The 20,363-nt window shown below is 39.9% G+C and overlaps 1 protein-coding gene across 1 annotated transcript; it reads right to left on the bottom strand.

Moving 5' to 3' along the window:
* Positions 1 to 9,019: 9,019 nt before the first annotated feature.
* Positions 9,020 to 15,165, bottom strand: LOC105027351 (free fatty acid receptor 2). Its single transcript, XM_010899427.3, has 2 exons — positions 15,077 to 15,165; positions 9,020 to 11,496 (listed from the first exon to the last, which is right to left on the bottom strand). Exon 2 carries the CDS (start codon positions 11,490 to 11,492, stop codon positions 10,491 to 10,493), a length of 1,002 nt encoding a protein of 333 aa, XP_010897729.1. The 5' UTR covers positions 11,493 to 11,496; positions 15,077 to 15,165; the 3' UTR covers positions 9,020 to 10,490.
* Positions 15,166 to 20,363: the final 5,198 nt, after the last annotated feature.

Genomic DNA, 20,363 nt, shown 5'->3' with positions numbered 1-20,363 from the left:
CTGTTATATGCAACCTATAACAGCTCCTCCCTTACACTTTTGTGAGGTCAGCCACCGAACCAGGCATACAACTATATGACTAACATCTATTTTTTTCCATTCTGTAGACAATTGAAAATCAGAAAAAGTTTTGTTGTATAAAGTCTACAAAAATGGTGTCCTATAAAGTAATTACCTACTGTGAACTACAACCCTATTTCCAAAAAAGTTGGGACACTGCGCAAAATTAAAATAAAAACAGAACGTAATCATGTACAAATTAATCCATGTATTCAATAGAAAATTGTACAAAGAGAACATCAAATGTTGAAACTGAGAAATGTTGTTTCTTGAAAAATGCATGCCCGCTTTGAATTTGATGCCAGCAACAGGTTTCCAAAAAGTTGAGACAGAGGCAACAAAAGACTGGAAAAGTAGTGTAATGCTAAAAACCTAAACCTGGTGGAATATCATACTACAACTAATTAGGTCAGTTGGTAACAGATTAGTAACATGATTGGATATTCAGAGATCATTCCAGAGAGGATGAGCCTGTCAGAAGTGAGGATGGGTATGGGTTCACTACTCTGTGAAAGGCTGTGCAGGCAAATCGGGCAACAATGTAAGAGTAAAGTGTTTGGGGACCTCATTATCTACGGTACATAATATCATTAAAAGATTCAGAGAATACGGAGAAATCTCTGTATGCAAGGACCAGGCCAAAAACCAATATTGGATGGCCGTGATCTTCGGGCCCTCAGGCAGCACTGCATTAAAAACAGATATGATTCTGTTTTGGAAATAACTGCATGGGCTCGGGAACACTTCCAAAAACCATTGTCTGTGAACATAGTGTGTCGCTGCATCCAAAATGCAAGTTAAAACTCTACCACGCATAGAAGAAACCTTATAATAAAGATCCAGAAACGATGGTCTTCTCTGGAACTGAACTCATTTAAGATGGACTGAGGCGAAGTAGAAAACTGTCTAGTGGTCTGACAAATCAAAATTTGAAATTATTTGTGGGAATCATGAATGCTGCGTCCTCCGGACTAAAGAGCAGAGGGACCATCCGGCTTGTCACCAGCGCACAGTTCAAAAGCCAGCATCTGTGATGATGTGGGAATGCATTAGTGCTCATGGCATGGGTGACTAGCACATCTGTGAAGACAGCATTAATGCTGAAGAATTATATTTATATAGGCAACATATGCTGCCATCCAGACAATGTCTTTTTCCAGCCTGGTCTCAGGACACTACGTAGACAATTTTACATACATTTTAGCCAGGGGATTTCGTAAGATATATTACGTTCAATAAAATAACGTTAGAGTCGGAATGGAGAAAAAAACTTTTTTGTTTCCTAACCGTAGCCCAAACCCCTAACCCTAACCCCATTGCTATGATGCTTTACGTTGACCTAATTTTAATGATAAAATGCTTTTATAACATATTCTAGCAACCTTAGTGTTGCTGTTACTCATCCTAAATCTGTATATCTAGTGTGGGGCAGTGGGTAGGGGGACTACCTTCTCTTCCAAATGTCACTGGTTTGAAACACAGGTTAATCATTTTGTGAAAAATTATTCTTTCATAGCGTTCGTAAATATCTTACATTTGTCTAGCATTCGTATGTGATTTAACGTTTTAATAGCGTTTGTAACATTTAATACGTCAATCATTTCTACAATGCTCTTGTGAAGTTTTATCCATAACCCGTACAGAACAATAAAGCATTTCAGACTATTCTGCCCATTATGGGGAACATACATTTCATTATGTATCATACGTTTTGGTGGCGCATTGTAATGTAACCTAACGTAACGTTACATATCATACGAATTCGGGTGCCATGGATTTACGTAAAATAGTCTACGTAGTGTCCTGAGACCAGGTTGCTTTTTCAGGGAAGGCCTTGCCTATTTCAACAAGACAATGCCAAACCACATTCTGCACATATTACAACAGCATGGCTCCATAGCAAAAGAGTATGGATGCTAAACTGGCCTGCCTGCAGTCAAAACCTGTCACCCATTGAAAACATTTGGCACATTATGAAACGGAAAATACGACAAATGAGACCTTGAAATGTTGAGCAGCTGAAATCCTACATCAAGCAAGAATGGGAAAACATTTCAATTTCAAAACTACAGAAATTGGTCTCCTCAGTTCCCAAACACTTACAGAGTATTGTTGAAAGAAGAGGTGATGCAACACAGTGGTAAACATGCCCCTTTCTGAGTCCTTTGTATATATAAGGATTGCACTCTCTACAGTTTTTATTATTTATCATACCAAATATAATGTCACACATGATTTTTTTACTAATGCAATTGACTAATTCTGGGTGTCTTAGAATATACTCATGTAGGAATGAACAAACCAGCCACATAACTGGTCTGTTTCAGATAAGCACATTCAAGTGGGAGTCGTGCCTTGCTGGGAAATCTCTGGAAATCAGATAGGGTCAACTTCAGGGACAACATTGACTATTCCCAGAGGACCAAAACTGATAAGAAGTTGTTTGTGCACTACTACAAGAGACCACAGCTTACTATATGTCTTAAGATATTGCAGAAGTGAGTTCAGGCACAGTGAAACATTAACTGAATTAATTATTGAATTAAACAACCATATTAGTAAGTGCAACAGAATGTGCTGGGTTACTGAAGGAGTACTGGGTCAGAAGGGCTCTGCTTAAATAAACACTTTCTGGTAACACTTTCAGGTGTTTGGATCGTAAACATTCCCAATGCGACCACCCCTCTCTGCCCCCTACTGGCCAACGTTTGTAAGTGTCCTTCAGTTATTAATCCCCATTTCAAACAGTACATATCCCCAAATGCGACCATACATTTTGTGTGCGTCACACCTATTTGACAAGTAGCCAGCCTACCTTATTAATAATGGTAAATAATGTAATAATGTATATTACTTACTTTTCCTACATGAATGCAGGTCCTGCATCAGAATTAAAAAATGACAGCACAAACTTCTAGTGAAGGGAATTAGAGAGTTGTTCGAAATGTTTACCAGTAAGAAGGTTACCGGGGGACAGCTAGGAAAATGAGTGCAAGGGAACATAACCTTAGTGATAAATAAATATAAATATATAATCTGACTCCATACTGTTAGTAAATAAATGTTATGGTAAATATCCATATGTTGGAAGTCCTTAGTAAAGGTTGACAACTGTTTTCGTCACAAGCCTAACATAAACATTTCTGGATCCATCTAGAAGGGTCAGAAAACTCAGATCTTAGGGATGCCTGCAATGGCATGTGTCCCTGGGACCAACCTAGACCCAGATCTCAGGGATGCCCACAATGGCAAGTGTCCCAGGGACCAACCTAGACCCAGATCTCAGGGATGCCCACAATGGCAAGTGTCCCTGGGACCAACCTAGACACACAACTCAGGAATGTCCACAATAGCAAGTGTCCCTGGGACCAACCTAGACACACAACTCAGGGATGTCCACAATAGCATGTGTCCCTGGGACCAACCTAGACACACAACTCAGAGATATCAAGTCTGGTCACTTCAACTTATGTATTTTATTCCAATAAAGGAATAAAGTTACAATACAAAATATAGTTACAAAACAACACAATTCTACATTATCATCAATAGTCTAAAGGTCTACTAGGTATAGCATAAGACACATTATAGCACGAAGGTGTGTTAATGATAGACTCCCAAATATGAATACAACGCAACGTGTTGGGAGGTCTCTTTAACAATGACTAACTCCTGAACATGAATACAACACAACGTGTTGGGAGGTCTCTTTAACAATGACTAACTCCTAAATATGAATACAACACAACGTGTTGGGAGGTCTCTTTAACAATGACTAACTCCTAAATATGAATACAACACAACGTGTTGGGAGGTCTCTTAAACGATGACAAACTCCTAAATATGAATACAACACAACGTGTTGGGAGGTCTCTTTAACGAGGAAAATCTCCAATAACTTTTTGGAGATATGGCTATTTATCCAAAAATCAGACATATATAAAACACTGCCCCAAATAGTCATTAGCATTCCTTTATCTTGGCAAACACAAACACAAAGGACAGGAACTGTCCCACATAATCAATGCAAAATAATCTAATGGACGGGGCGTTGCTGCCAGTTGTTGTCAGACATGCAACAAGGACAATCATTTCTACAATGCTCTTGTGAAGTTTTATCCATAACCCATACAGAACAATAAAGCATTTCAGACTATTCTGTCCTTTATGGGGAACAGGGGGAAATCCAAACACTACAGATAAGTGTCCCCAATATCATGCATTTAGTTACACCCCAGTTTGTGCAGAGTTTCAGGAGAATGGGGCTGATGGCTCTTTAGAGAATCAAATGTTACCCCGTACAGCCTGGAGGTACTGTATATGTTAGGCACAGCCCTGAGAGAGGTATGGTCACAGCCTGGAGGTACTGTATAGGTTAGGCACAGCCCTGAGAGAGGTATGGTCACAGCCTGGAGGTACTGTATACGTTAGGCACAGCCCTGAGAGAGGTATGGAGACTGCCTGGAGCTGTGATAATCCATTGAAGGAGTAAGTGCACAAGTAAGAGTTTGAGGTTATCCACACAGCACCCATAAAACTAGGGTTGCCAAGCTACATGTTATGGAGAGTAGCTGAATTAGACTGGTCAAATAGGTCCTAAACCAAGATCAGTGGAGAAGAGTCAAGGGAAAGGAAGTTGGGGTTATATTTAATTATTAAAGGATTCCAAAACTGTATCTCTCGTTGTCCTACATTTTTGTGATACACTTTTGCCATGCACTGAGGTCATATGTTGCTGAACACTTTATGTGTAACAATTGTTGTATCACCGGCAAGCTTGCAATAAATCATCTCAAGTAGATTATATTGTTTTTCTAAATAACATATTTGTAGTCTATTATGCTTTATTAAGTCCCTGGGAGAACTCACCAATGAACCTAGAGTAGTGGACACAGAGTTTTGTCCGCGACGTACGCTTAAAATGTTTACCTGACACAGCCAGAAGAGGACTGGCCACCCCTCTGAGCTTGGTTCTTCTCTAGGTTTCTTCCTATGTTTCAGCCCCTTTTAGGGTTTTTCCTAGCAACTGTGCATCAACCCTGTTGTTGCTTGCTTGTTGGTGTTTCAGGCTTGGTGTTTTATAAGAGCATGTTGAGACTGCTGATATAACCACAAAAATTAACCAGGCAAGCCTAGGTCAGCTGGCACACAATTAGAAAGGATGAATGTTGTTGTTATTGGCTAGTTTCAATCCACAGTTTCCTGTGTGGGAGTCTGTGTCTTTCACCATTACACTATTTATACAGTGGGAATGCAATTACATTTTTGCTGTAATAATGTGGACGGAACTGAAGTGTACTCTTCTATAATGATTATTGTAGATGGCTAGCTAATAGCTATATAGCCTACCTGTAATGAAAACAATGACTCCAATCACTCCATAGCTGGCTTGTTTCTTTAGAAAACTATAACAGTAAAAAAGGTACACATAATACAATTATTCTTTTACATGTATGAGATTCAGGCTATTGGATAAATATTTCTGAGGGACAAAAATTGGAACATCTGAAAGAAGAATCAGACTGGTGTCAAAACACTGAAAGTCAGGGATAATCACACAAGACCGCATGGCTGGTAGTCAGTCCACCTCCATATAGTTTCCAAATGCTACTTTTATCCCAGACATTACATTTTTGCTGAAATAACATGGGCAACAGAACCATTATTAACAGAACTAGTGTACTTTTGTACAAAGATTACTGTAGATGGTCGACCATACAATAATAGCTAACCAATACGCTATGTGAACTACCAGGAAATTGAAAGCATTGGCTGAATCTCAAATCGCATACTACTTACTTCGCAGATGAGGGGGAAGTACATTCTGTTTTGTATATAGTAAGCTACAATGCCATTATTGGGACCGATTGGGACATACTACCTCGTCAGAAAATTGCATATCGACGTTAGATCATTTTGCCACGCATAAACATCACACCAAGTTTGAATATTTAGCTATATTTAGAATATTTAACGTTTCTTATTAAGTTACAGTATCTCACAAAAGTGAGTACACCCCTCACATTTTTGTAAATATTTGAGTATATCTTTTCATGTGACGACACTGAAGAAAATACACTTTGCTACAATGTAAAGTAGTGAGTGTACAGCTTGTATAACAGTGTCAATTTGCTCTCCCCTCGAAATAACTCAACACACAGACATTCTTTTTTTCAGATCCTCTGAGTTATTTGCCATGAGGTGCCATGTTGAACTTCCAGTGTCCATTATGAGGGAGTGTGAGAGCGATGACACCAAATTTAATCCACCTGCTCCCCATTCACACCTGAGACCTTGTAACACTAACGAGTCACATGACACCAGGGAGGGAAAATGGCTTATTGGGCCCAATTTGGACATTTTCACATAGGGGTGTACTCACTTTTGTTGACAGCGGTTTAGACATTAATGGCTGTGTGTTGTGTTATTTTGAGGGAACAGCAAAAGTACACTGTTATACAAGATGTACACTCACATGAACAGATATAATCAAATATTTAAAAGAAATTGAGGGGTGTAACTCACTTGTGTGATACTGTAACTTCCACCACAAATAGCATCTATGAACTGTATGTTATTAGTCAGTAATAGGCTTACTAGTATCTACATATTACTTGGAATAGTTATAAGAATTGAGCAATTGCTAGCGAGATTGAAGATTAACTTTACACTGTCAAGGCTATTTAATTTCATGGAACAATGCACATTTTTCTTTAATTCGTGAATGACATTCATACAATAACTATCAATATAGGTGATGACAACAGATTTTACATCAAGTGAAAAGAGAGAATCATGGAAAACCCTCCTCTTTTACTGCACAAGGGGTTGTGATCTATTGGCTATTACCCCAATAAGCATGTACGGATGTGTACTACGTCTATCAGAAATGGTTGCAAGATAACTGGAAGCAGTGTTATTTTAGGCTTACTGTAACATAGCTACTGAAGGTTATAGCCAGCAAAGTTTTTTGTCGATCCTGAACAAATCCTAATGTGTAATTTGTTAGCAAGAATGAAAACCCGGTCGCTTGCATGAAAGGCTGCATCTCTAACCACTACACTATTAAACAAGGGGTAGCCCATCAGTTACTCACTCGTTCACTCACTCATTCACTAAGAGACCGCTTACGCGGTCCGGCAAAAAGGGCTTTATAGAAATCATTAGATTTGTTTATTTATTTATTGGTCTAAATAATCTATAATGAAATAGATTATAATCACCACATTTGTCAATATGAAGGCTTATGGGACACTTCCAAATGTAAAATATAAAAATGCAGTATGATAGGTGAATGACATATCCGATTAAATTTAAAGAACAGAAAAAGTATTTCATCAAGTTGCAAATTCAAGAAAAAAGTGTTCATTATAAAAACAAATATACAGTGGGGAGAACTGTATTTGATACACTGCCGATTTTGCAGGTTTTCCTACTGGTTTTCCTACTGGTTTTACTTACAAAGCATGTAGAGGTATGTCATTTTTATTAAAGGTACACTTCAACTGTGAAAGACGGAATATAAAACAAAAATCACAGACCTGTTAGTTTCTCTTTAAGAAGCCCTCCTGTTCTCCACTCCTTACCTGTATTAAATGCACCTGTTTGAACTTGTTACCTGTATAAAAGACACCTGTCCACAAACTCAATCAAACAGACTCCAACCTCTCCACAATGGCCAAGACCAGAGAGCTGTGTAAGGACATCAGGGATAAAATTGTAGACCTGCACAAGGCTGGGATTGGCTACAGGACAATAAGCAAGCAGCTTGGTGAGAAGGCAACAACTGTTGGTGCAATTATTAGAAAATTGAAGAAGTTCAAGATGACGGTCAATCTTCCTCAGTCTGGGGCTCCATGCAAGATCTCACCTCGTGGGGCATCAATGATCATGAGGAAGGTGAGGGATCAGCCCAGAACTACACAGCAGGACCTGGTCAATGACCTGAAGAGAGCTGGGACCACAGTCTCAAAGAAAACCATTAGTAACACACTACGCCCACAAGGATTAAAATCCCGCAGAGCACACAAGGTCCCCGTGCTCAAGCCAGCGCATATCCAGGCCTGTCTGAAGTTTGCCAATGACCATCTAGATGATCCAGAGGAGGAATGGGAGAAGATAATGTGGTCTTATTAGACAAAAATTTAAACTCCACTCGCCGTGTTTGGAGGAAGAAGGATGAGTACAACCCCAAGAACACCATCCCAACCGTGAAGCATGGAGGTGGAAACATCATTCTTTGGGGATGCTTTTCTGCAAAGGGGACAGAACGACTTCACCGTATTGAGGGGAAGATGGATGGGGCCATGTATCGCGAGATCTTGACCTACAACCTCCTTCCCTCAATAAGAACATTGAAGATGGGTCGTGGCTGGGTCTTCCAGCATGACAACGACCCGAAACACACAGCCTGGGCAACTAAGGAGTGGCTCCGTAAGAAGCCTCTCAAGGTCCTGGAGTGGCCTAACCAGTCTCCAGACTTGAACCCAATAGAAAATCTTTGGAGGGAGCTGAATGTCCGTATTGCCCAGCAACAGCCCCGAAACCTGAAGTATCTGGAGAAGGTCTGTATGGAGGAGTGGGCCAAAATCCCTGCTGCAGTGTGTGCAAACCTGGTCAAGAACTACAGGAAACGTTTGATCTCTGTAATTGCAAACAAAGGTTTCTTTACCAAATATTAAGTTCTGCTTTTTCTGATGTATCAAATACTTATGTCATGCAATAAAATACAAATTAATTACTTAAAAATCATATTTTTTTAAATTTTATTTCGTAACTCACAGTTGAAGTGTACCTATGATAAAAATTAGACTTCTACATGCTTTGTAAGTGGAATAATCTGCAAAATCGGCAGTGTATCAAATCCTTCCCCACTGTAAATATGATGTATATGTTACTGTTAGAACTGAGATGAAAGCAATGTTTTTTAACAAAGGTTTGGTACAAACCAGAGAATATCTTTAAAAGTTTTAACTTTTTAATGACTTCAACATTTAAAAAAAACTTCCTTCCTATTTATTGACATTTACCAAGTACAAGTACATATTTACTGAAAACACATTAGCAGGCTTATTGTTTACTAGGCACATTTTTGAGTTTCTACTGATTACAGTTTCTACTTACTTTGAAATGTAATCTATTGATTTTGATCCCCATTAACTCCAGCCGAAGCAACAGGCAGTTTTTATGGGATCCACAGAAAGTTACAAATAACAAAACACAGATACATTGATTGACCAGAAAGTTACGCCAACTTCCTTTAGTCATTTCTTCTGCTTTAGCTTTTTCTCAGAAAGTTGTCTTCACTTATCAAATGCATCAGAGGAATTGGTAAAATAATACAATTGTTCATTTAGATATAAAATAAGAAAATAATGAGCTGATCGTCAACTTTCTGTTTTACCCAGTTTTGCATACTGAAAGTTCTGTCAGTGTAATCTATTGCTAAATCAAGTTTCAATACAAACAAACCCATACTTACAACATAAACACATTTGTGCAAACAGGGGGTATTATGCAAACTATTGCATCCCATTTTTGTGAAATCTTTTTAGAGACTACGTGACATAACTTGAAATAATTCCCGAAGGCATTATGCTGCAAGAAATGCTTTTCTTACGAAAGAGATTTAAGTGTTATTGCAATTTATTCTTAGGCCTCACAATTTGGATAGTATATTGAATTGTGCCAAATATTGCAATTAAGATTAGAAATGACAATTCCAAACACTTAGAACAAAGAAATCATAGCCTAAAAAAGTAAAAATTAAGTGCAAACAAGTGTAATCATACATAGCTTATTCAATGACATTTGCTATGTTTGTGCCTTTGCCTGAAGTTACACAAATCTTCTCACCCCTTGACCAATGGTTTCTCAGATATCAAGTATGTCCGCAGGCACCATCTTTGAGTCTCTTAAAAACCATGTTGTTGTGTATGTGGGACATCTCAGAGACACTTCCTATCTTAAAACAAACATATTTGCCAGCAGTTGTTGTTTGACCTTACGTTAACATTGAAAAACCATCAAACATTTTAACAAAACAATGTAAATTGGAAAGAATCATAAAAACGAAGTCTTGTTTAAGGAGAAAATAAAGTATATCTTATATCAGCCCACTTTCCAGGTGGCCTATACTACACAGTCTGTGGTTGGCACTTATTGCAAAGAATTATGGGATGTGTCCAGCTAATATACTACTAAAACAAAAATGGCAAAGATGGGTCCCGATCTCTACTGGGGTACAGCAGTTTTGATGGACCACCAGCAAGATAATCTGATGACTGATAAACTACACAGCTGACCCACGTCTCATTTGCCAGTATTTTTTTTGCAGAAGATCACAAGATGGATTTCAACACCCCAATTTTGATCATAACTCGATTAATCTTGCATCCCTAAAAAAAAAGTGTCCAACATCTCTGTCTACACTATAACGAGCTGTCATTGGAGCATTGTGTGCTCTCCCTCTGAGATCTGGAACAAGATGTAATGGAGCATGAGAGAGCCTTAGGGCAGCCGCACAACCTCTGCATCCTCTCCACCGACTTCTTAAAGAGGTTGTGGAAGGTATTCCTGAGGGCCGACGAGGAGAAGTAGAAGATGATGGGGTCAAGGCTGGCGTTGATGGTACTGGACAAGAGTGCGTAGATCCTCCAAGGTGGACTCACCCAATTGACAAACCCCACCACGTGTGACACATTGTAGGGTGCAAAGCACACAATGAACACCAGCAGAGTCCCCAGAGACAGGCCAATGGCCCGCATGCGTTTCCTTGGACTGACATTGGGCAGATGGGAAAGGATCCGTACAAAGTTGATGTAGCAGAAGCAGCAGATGAGGAAGGGAACACAGAATAGAACAAGGAAGAGCTCCAGACGAACAGGCATTAGGACCTGAAGCTGCTTTTCACTGAACGTCAGGTAACACATTGGTTCTGTCTGGTTGAAGTTGGTGTTGGATTGGTCAAAGTATTGCATGATGTAGACAATACTGATGTGTGCCATGGAGATCACCCAGAAGAAGATGCTGGCCACCATGGCATACAAAGGCCGTCTTTTGAGTTTGTACTGGATGGGGAAGGCCACCCCCAGGTAGCGCTCAACGCTAATGGCGGTCAGAAAGAAGGTGCTGTTGTAGATGGTGGTGTAGAAGATGAAGCTGGTCAATGAACAAAGGAAGTATGGCATGTTCCATATCATTTTGTCCATTGCCTCTTGCATCTTGAAAGGCAGGAAGAGCAGGAAGATGAGGTCTGAGATGCTTAAGTTGAGGAGCAGGATGTCAATAGGTGTGGCTTTCTGCCTCACCTTCTTGCTGAAGGTGTAGAAGGCCACAACATTGGCTGGGAAACCAATCAGGAAGGTGATGATATAGACCACCAGCACTAGGCTGCTGTGGCCATAACTCTTCAAGATATCCACCTCAGTCATTATTCTGTAAAAAAGGAAAAATGAAAACAATTATAATATATATAATGTAAGCATCAGCTAATGCAATATGTTTCAGTTACTCAGTTAGAGGTCCATCAACAATTCAGGACACTCATAGACAATCAGTAAATGTATTAATCTGTTAAAGCCAATATTTCCAGTGTCAGTACTTACAAGAGCATATGCTTACAAGAGCATATGTCATTGTCATTATGGTCCTCTAAATGGGACTTGTTAGCAAACCTGGCCTACATTTGAAATAGCCTGTCTGTATGCACAGTTTATTGGGTGAAGATGTTCATGGCAAAGGTGCATATAGATGGTGCTGTCTCAAATGTATGTTATTTATCTGCACATACCTACACCGAAATGCCACACTTGTACATGTTCTGCTTGTTATAGTATTCAAATACATTGTGCTACACATGGTATTTGTCCCCAATGTGAAAGTTAAGTAAAATACAAAAGATATATGCTTAATTCCAAACTGTTTTTTCACAATGTAGCCCCATGAGTCATTTTTAATAACAAAGGGCACAGATGCATTGCGTTCTGGAAGGAGTATAGAGGACTTAAATCAGTTAAATTATGTAATTTTGAGACAGAGACCTTTTTTGTTGTTTTGCTACTGTGGCAAATGAATACTCTATCAAAACAATAAATTGAATGGCGTGTTTGTACTTCACAGCCTTATGTATCCCAGAAACCTCTTGGCTAATCCCTCTGTTAATACCCATTGAAGGCATGAACCCATAAGCCTCCTATTATTAATGGTAGAGCAAAATAACAACAAAATACTCCCATCATGACACTAGTGTTCAATGGCTGGTAAGCCACATGGACAGTATTTGAAGGGTGACTTTAATTCCAACAGAAAGAGGTTACTTGGTTCCCAATTGTGCATTCCCACTGTCATGGATCTCAGTTGAAATGGTTATCAAATGCTGTATTTTCGCTGACAGAGTAATCACATACGACCTCTGCATTGGTACTGGCTCAGAATTCCCGATTTCTCCTCCCCCATGAATAAAATAAATCATAAACTACTAAAGTATGCAATAACTACATCCCTAAATAACAAACATATCACAGTTTGCAAACAGAATAGGAATTAAAGGGAACATGGGCTAAGCTGATGAAGCTAAATAGAATTTCAGATATTCCATTTACTGCTCCGTATAATTCAATAATTTGACAGCATGTGCATGTCACTATAAGAATATGCATAGTTTATCCAGGTCTTGCCATACTTCCAAAAACATTGCAGTCACAGCTCCTCTTTAGAAGGTCTAAACACTTCTTTATTAGTCATGACTGTTATACTTTTTTAAATATTTAATGAAAATTACATTTAAAAAAGTATCCTCCCACATTCTAGTTGAAATTATCTGCATGTTTTGCTCTGTCCAAGGAAGGCATTTGATGGGCTTGGTGAGTTTAAATGCACCATTAAGTTACACATGTTCTCATTTGGTGTTTTAGGCTACTTTTTAAGATAGAGTTCTTCAGAAGACTTTAGAATGTAACCAATAATTACTCATGAGATCTGTTTTCTGTGGTCTAATCTATCTTGGGACACATTATTTAACAATTTATTTAAAATCTGTGAATTTGGGAAATCTGTCTATGTACCTAAATCTGTATGACAGTGTGGGATTGTTGGACTGTCTGTCCAAGACAAGAACAAATCTTGACCGGTCATATACGTCTACGTTTGGTTTACACCAAGAACATTATGGACCAGAACAAATCTGAACCAAACACAGGTGGTATAACTGGTTCAGATTTGGTTGAGTCATGATGTCTGGGGACATTGACATAAATACCTGGAACAACAGATCATATTTCAACATCTTTTCAGTTGGTAATAGTACTTACTGGTTATCTAGTAAAAGGCTTGTATTATCGGAATAAATATTTACACACCATGGAATAATTAGATATTGATAGAATGTTGATTTGAAAAAGGCATGCATATAGTATTTTCAACTTTTACCCATAAATTGGATGAAATCAGTAAAGTATGCATTTCTTTAGTATTGACGTTTTGGGTGTTGTTCAAGGCAATATGATGACTTGCATTTGTTCAGTCTACAGTGAACTATGAACAGTGAACTGTGAACTAAAAACAGGCCTATATATAGTTGTGTTGTTTTGGGTGAACTGTCTGATGTACTGTATTTGAAGAACCAAAACACAAGAAGTCTGAATTTGCATTGCAAGTTTAAATTCTAGAATTATTTAATTTGGGTGCTGATGTTTGCAATATTGTCCTCAACCCTTGCAGAAGTCTATCAATTTTACTGCACCAAGACTCATTCCCAGTTTAGTCAGTTTGCTAATACATTTTTTCAAAGGGATCAAGATATTGTATTCCTGGCAATCACATGTCACCTCCAACATGATGGTTAAACAAGAAAAGGGACCAAGCATGCCTAGTTCGGCCAGCTGTTAGAAGGAATGAATGTCATTTCTCTAACGGGATTCAAACCTGTCTCCATTGTGAGAGGCTGTGTCTTTAACCACTACCCCACAAACATGTGCCAAGTGTCGGTATAGCATCTCGACATTAGATCATTTTGTCACACATTAACATCACGCTAATTTAGAATATTTAGCTAGACACCATTACGTATTGTGTGAAACTGACTAATGTTTCTTATTAAGTTTACTTCCACCACAAATAGCATCTATGAACTGTAAGGCTTTTGCCACTGGCAATAACAGCTTATTAGCCAGTAATAAACTTACTAGTATCTACTTACTTACTACTTGGAGTAGTCATCGGAATTGAACAATTGCTTGCTGGACTGAAGATTAACTTAACATTGCCAAGGCTATTTCATTTCTTGGCACAATGCTCATTTTTCATTTGTGAATGACACTGATACAATAACTATCAACATAGGTGATAACAGACAGAATCATGGAAACCCCTCCTCTTTTATTGGGTTAAAAGGGTTAAAAACAAATCCACCAGAAATAGTCGCACAATAACCGTAAACAGTTTTATCTTAGGTTTACTGTAACGTAGCTACTGAAGATTGTATCCAGCTAAGTTTCTGTCTATCCTCACCATATCCTAATGCATACTTTGTTTTGTGCCATTTCATTTTATGGCACAACAATGTTTGTTTTTCTTTTATTCGTGAATGACACTGATACAATAACCATCAGTATAGGTGACAATAACTGACCTTTTCGTCAAATGAAAAGACGAGAGAATCGTGGAAACCCCTCCACTTTTACTGCGCAAGGGATTGTGATCTAATGTATGTTACCCGGAAAAAGCATGCACGGATGCGTACTTCAAAGAATTCACCAGAAATAGTTGGAATATAACCATAAACAATTATATTTTAGGTCTCAGTGCCATCCTTGCAAGGGAAGAGTGCACAACATACTGAAAACAAGGATACCAATATATTTCACTTGTCTAAAAGATTTCAAAAGGCTTATAGCTATTTGTATTTAAGTATGTCTTCTTTTCAGAATTTATCAAAAATATTCTATCTAGATTTCCAACATGTATGTAATTTCTTATAATTGCACAAAGAAGAATAAGGCAAAAAAGTTGCACATACCTTAGACAGCAAAACCACACTGACACACACAAGGCATCAAATGGTAAACTAACTTCAGTAAATGATTTGTCAATTGTATGTACTTGAAGACATTTTCCACTACAGTTAGCACACAGGAAATATGCAGATGAAACAAGTTCCCTTTTTGTGGGTTAGGTTTGGGGGGGCGGGACCGGGTTAAGTTTGAAGAAGTTTGAAGACTTGACCACAGAAGTCAGAACTAAATGCACACTGTAATATCACAATCTTCTCTGTCTTCATGCTCTGTGAATGTGGAGGGGGGGACGGAGTGGAGAAAGATGCAGTGTAAGGATTATGGAAGATGGGATGAATGAGGGAGGTTTCATGAGGCTGTCACTGCCCCCAGTGTAAGGAAGGTTGGAGGTTTGCTGGCTATCTGGTCTCTGGGACGAACCACGGGATGCACTCAACCCATTCTAATAAAAAAAGGGTGGCTCTCATCCAAGAACTAAAAGGAGGTGTACCAGGCATACCGGGTGGGGAAAAACATGGCAGCCATGCACCCTGATGAGGCGTCTTGAAGAATGTATGGCTTCGCAATCATCTGTTTCCCAGTCTATCCTCAAGTATGGTTGACAGTTGTGATGCAGGGACTAGTGTTCCTCCACCAAGACAGGTTATGAAATGCAAGAGTCCAGTCCTACTGGTGTCCCACATCTCTTGATCTGATGGTACCTTTAAGTTGCTAGGCCAAACAGGTCCACCCTTCCTTTCTTGCAGACAACAGTATGCATCTAATCCCTATGTTTCCTTTCAAGGTTCTTTGGTATGCATAAGTGTACAAAAACTTGTTGTGTTCAATATAAGTCCCCTCTGTACATGCGGAGGAAAAGAAAAGATGCAACTGAACTTCATCAGTCAAGTGGAAGGTGCCTGGTTCAAGTCTGCTGGGTGCAGTGCGCTGTTGCACACTGCGAGACCAGCGGCTCGTCACCTGGCTACAAGGAGAGGATTGGGCCGGTCTGGGGTCACAAAACAATGTAAGCAGGTTTCGGTCCACCAAGGGTTCTGGAATAATATTGTTACAGTGCAAACAGGATTGTTTACTGTGCCTAGTGTGCAAATGTTCGTGGCCGCACAAGCAACCGTCCTCTACCAGCCCACAAGGGGGTGCTCTGCTCAGTGGGAAATCAATGCCATTGTGTTTCCCACATGAAGAAGATATAACGTCTAGGCACAAGCTATATACAATTTACTGTAAATCCCCCAACATTTTAGGGTGTTATGTTATGTTAGGGTATGTTATCTGTCCCACTTGTACAACTGCCCATTCTGAGAGGTTTCCTATACTGAAGCTGTTCCCAGGACACACCACCTTGAGGTCCTTGAGGTAATTCTGTTTTGGAAGAACTGTGCTCTATTCATAACATCAAACCAATAAAGCCATTACAACTTCCCTGCTTAAATGCTATTCTGAAAAATAAATGTTTTGGCGTGCCTTCCTACAGGCTATGGTAAAAATTACATTTATTAAGCATGGCCGACTTATTGAAATTGAAAGTCATAGATATTAGTGGTTTCTCTGGCTAGTGGTTTAGAATGCTGCACAGAAGATTGCGACAGGAGCCACATACCGCTTTAGTGTTATTATATTTTCTAAAGCAAGTGTGTAGTCTGGGCGCAATAAGGACAATTTACCTAGGAAGGTTATGTTTGTTTCTCAAAGATTGAGATGGTTCACCACAAACGCGACATACATCCACAAATTTCGATGGGGTTTTATTTGGTGATTTTTCTGCCATCTTCACTTAGCTCGCTACTGTTGCACTGAATGCATTATTCAAGTGAACACATGTATAAGCCCCTCCCAAGCAATGCATTTGATTGGGTTAGTGTGATTTGAGACATTACTGAAAAAAAAAATACATTCTAGGCCTGGTTTAAAAGTCTACTTAGAGGGCAACAAACTCTCAATGTTCAGATTGAGCCAGACGTTAATGTCTTTGTGTCCCGACAATTCGTTTGCTTCAGCCAATTTAGAGGATTGCTTATTTTCCATTTCCACAGCTAACAGTGGACATCCTGAGGATCCAATTTGAAGCCACAGCATATTAATTCTTGGTTCAAGTTTAGTTTCTCCCTTTATTCTCAAGCCTTTTCTAGGCTTGTGGAGGCAGGCGTAGCACTACTAAGGAGCGAACAGTTTAAGAGGTTGGCATACATGGATGATTGGTTCCAAGTTGCAGTGTCATAAAAGCAGGCAGTGCACAAAATAATGGGACTGCTCTCCCTCACTCAGTCACCTGGGGCTTGTGTTGAATGAGGAAAAAAGCCGCCTGAGTTGACATCAGCACATTCCTTTATCTGGACTCAGAAATGTACTCAATCAGGAACACAGAGCAGGAGGAAACCTTCCACTTTGACCAAATTCACATCCGTCTACACTTCTTAGGTTTGATCGCTTCTAGGATAGCTCTCATACATCGTAGGCCAGTATGTATGGGGCTTTTTGCGAGCATCTAAACATATCATGTCACCTCAACAGAGTATGAAACGCACCCCGTTCATGCCTGAGGGAACTTGTTTGATTGACAGCCCAACGGCTATTACTGCAGGGGTTTCCCATGGGCGGAGTCATATCACACGGGGTGGTCAGGAAGGACACAAGCTGACACGGTGGGGAGCACTGTGGGAAGGCAGCTCAGTGAAGGAGATAAGGGTCTGCAGAGCAAATAGCCCTAGTACCACTTTGTCATCCTGATAGACTCATCTACAGACCTGATTCAGCCCAAGCCGAGTACACACAGTGGGCCTGTCAATTATCATAGGGGCTGCCGCTGGCCCTGTGAGACATGGTTTCTGTAGAAACTTTTTTTTGTTTGTGAATACACTATTCAAATGTACTGTAGATAATGCTATCTTAAATAAAATTCACAGATTGAAAGACAGCATTTTATTTAAGCAAAAGTATACTTAATTTGTCTATTCTTTTAAATTGAATGTGGATTTGGATTGCAGTGGTTGTGTCTATGTACACCCTAACTAATTTCATTAGCCTCTTTGCAGGAAATAATACGTTTTCACACTACAATTCACACAGATTATCAAGCAGATCACAGTTTAAGCTGTCTAGCCATTGAGTTCATTGTTGTGTGTAAATGTTATGTACACTTATCAGCCATAACATTATGACCACCTGCCTAATATTGTGTAGGTCCCACTTTTGCAGCCAAAACAGCCCTGACCCGTCAAGACATGGACTCTGAAGGTGTGCTGTGGTATCTGGAACCAAGATGTTAGCAGCAGATCCCTTAAGTCCTGTAAGTTGTGAGGTGGGGCCTTCATGGATCGGAACCAAGCGTGCCGCACAAGCCCTGAAAAGTGAAGCCAAAACGTCTCGATCGCCCCCTGGTGAGTGGTCCCAGTATAGGTCATAAACCCCGGCCCTCCCCATGTTATTCAATGGGACGCGAGATCAACTAAACAATTAAATTACCCTTCAAATATATTTTTTCCGAAGCTGGTTTCTGTCATTTACTGTAGTTTGTATCACGCTAATGTAAATTCAAGAGTTTGTTTTTAAAATAAGTTTGTTTTTAGTTAGTTATTTAATGCTCTAAAAACGGTGGTGTGACGTCGTGATTCACAGCTGTGATTGACAGCTATCTGAGCCGAGGAGCCACTGAATCTTCGGAGGACTGAGGAGATTGGAACTTTACATTTAATCTCTAAATTTCTATAATTAATATAATTTCACACGGACATAATGGGTTGTTCTGCAGTACATTGTGCTAACCGATCTGGCATTTCCAATCGATCTTTGAATTTTTTTCGGTAAGTTACATTTATAAGCTATTTAATTAGTAAATAAATGTAATGGGCTAGCTAACGTTAGCTAAAAGACAACAAGCCTCGTTAATAGCCATGTTAATAGCTAGCAGGTGATCGTTAGCTAGAAGTTACAAATTATTTTTGTATTAGGCCTATTCTAAATTAAGGTTAAACATGATGTAAGTTAGGCTATAACATATCGTCTAGGTTTAACAAGCAAAGGTTGTACTGTACTTGGACTTGCGATTGATTACGGTATGCGCATTCTGCGAGGGAGAGTGAGGGCGGGGCACAGGGGTGGCGCCGTTGATTTCGCGGCTTTACGGCTTTACTTCCTTCTCGCTGCTGCGCATAACTACTGCGCAGAACTGGTCCCAAGATCGCTATCTGCGCAGACGCAAGTCCAAGATGTCCGCGCCGTATCAGGACACTGGTGGCTTCATTTTTCACCAATGGAAAAGAGCGAAAGGGCGTCGTCCATTATATATACAGTCTATGATCGGAACTGTTTGTCTAGCACATCTCACAGATGTTCGATTGGATTGAGAGTCAACACCTTGTTGTTGTGTTCCTCAAACCATTCCTGAACAATGTTTGCTTAGTGGCAGGACGCATTGTCTTGCTGAAATAGACCAATGCCATCAGGGAATTCCATTGCCATGAAAGGATGAACAAGGTCTGCAACAATGCTCAGGTAGGTGGTACATGTCAAAGTAACATCCACATGAATGGCAGGACCCAAAGTTTCCCAGCAGAACATTGTCCAAAGTATCACACCCGCTGGCTTGCCTTCTTCCCATAGTGCATCCTGGTGCCATGTGTTCTCTAGTTAAGCAATGCACACGCACCCGGCCATCCACGTGATGTAAAGAAAATGTGATTCATCAGACAGGGCCACCTTCTTCCATTGCTCCGTGGTCCAGTTCTGATGCTCACGTGCCCATTGTAGGTGCTTTCAGCAGTGGTCACAGGAGTCAGCATGGGCACCCTGACGGGTCTGCAGCTACGCAGCCCCATACGCAACAAACTGTGACGCACTGTGTGTTCTGACACCTTTCTATCAGTACCAGCATTAACTTTTTCAGCAATTCACTCCCCACGTGCATCAATGAGCCTTGGCCGCCCATGACCCTATTGCTGGTTCACCGCTTTTCCTTCCTTGGACCACTTTTGATAGGTACTGACCACTACAGACCAGGAACACCCCACAAGGGCTGCAGTTTTGGAGATGCTCTTACCCAGTCATCTAGCCATCACAATTTGGCCCATGACAAAGTCGTGCAGATCATTACGCTTGCTAATTTTTCCTGCTTCTAACACTTCTAACAGAATGTTCACTTGCTGCCTAATATATCCCACCCACTGACAGATGCCATAACGAGATTATCAGTGTCATTCACTTCATCTGTCAGTGGTCATAATGTTATGGACGATCTGTGTATCTTATTAATGTTTTGAATGTAAATGCATGTTTTGTTGTCTTAATGTTTTTTAT

The sequence above is a fragment of the Esox lucius genome, chromosome 20 (assembly GCF_011004845.1).
Source record: "Esox lucius isolate fEsoLuc1 chromosome 20, fEsoLuc1.pri, whole genome shotgun sequence".
Lineage (NCBI taxonomy): Eukaryota > Metazoa > Chordata > Actinopteri > Esociformes > Esocidae > Esox > Esox lucius.
This window is presented reverse-complemented; position numbering and strand designations above follow the sequence as displayed.

Excerpts from the sequence above, each read along its gene's own strand:
- LOC105027351 (XM_010899427.3), bottom strand. The coding sequence starts at position 11,492 with ATGACTGAGGTGGATATCTTGAAGAGTTATGGCCACAGCAGCCTAGTG.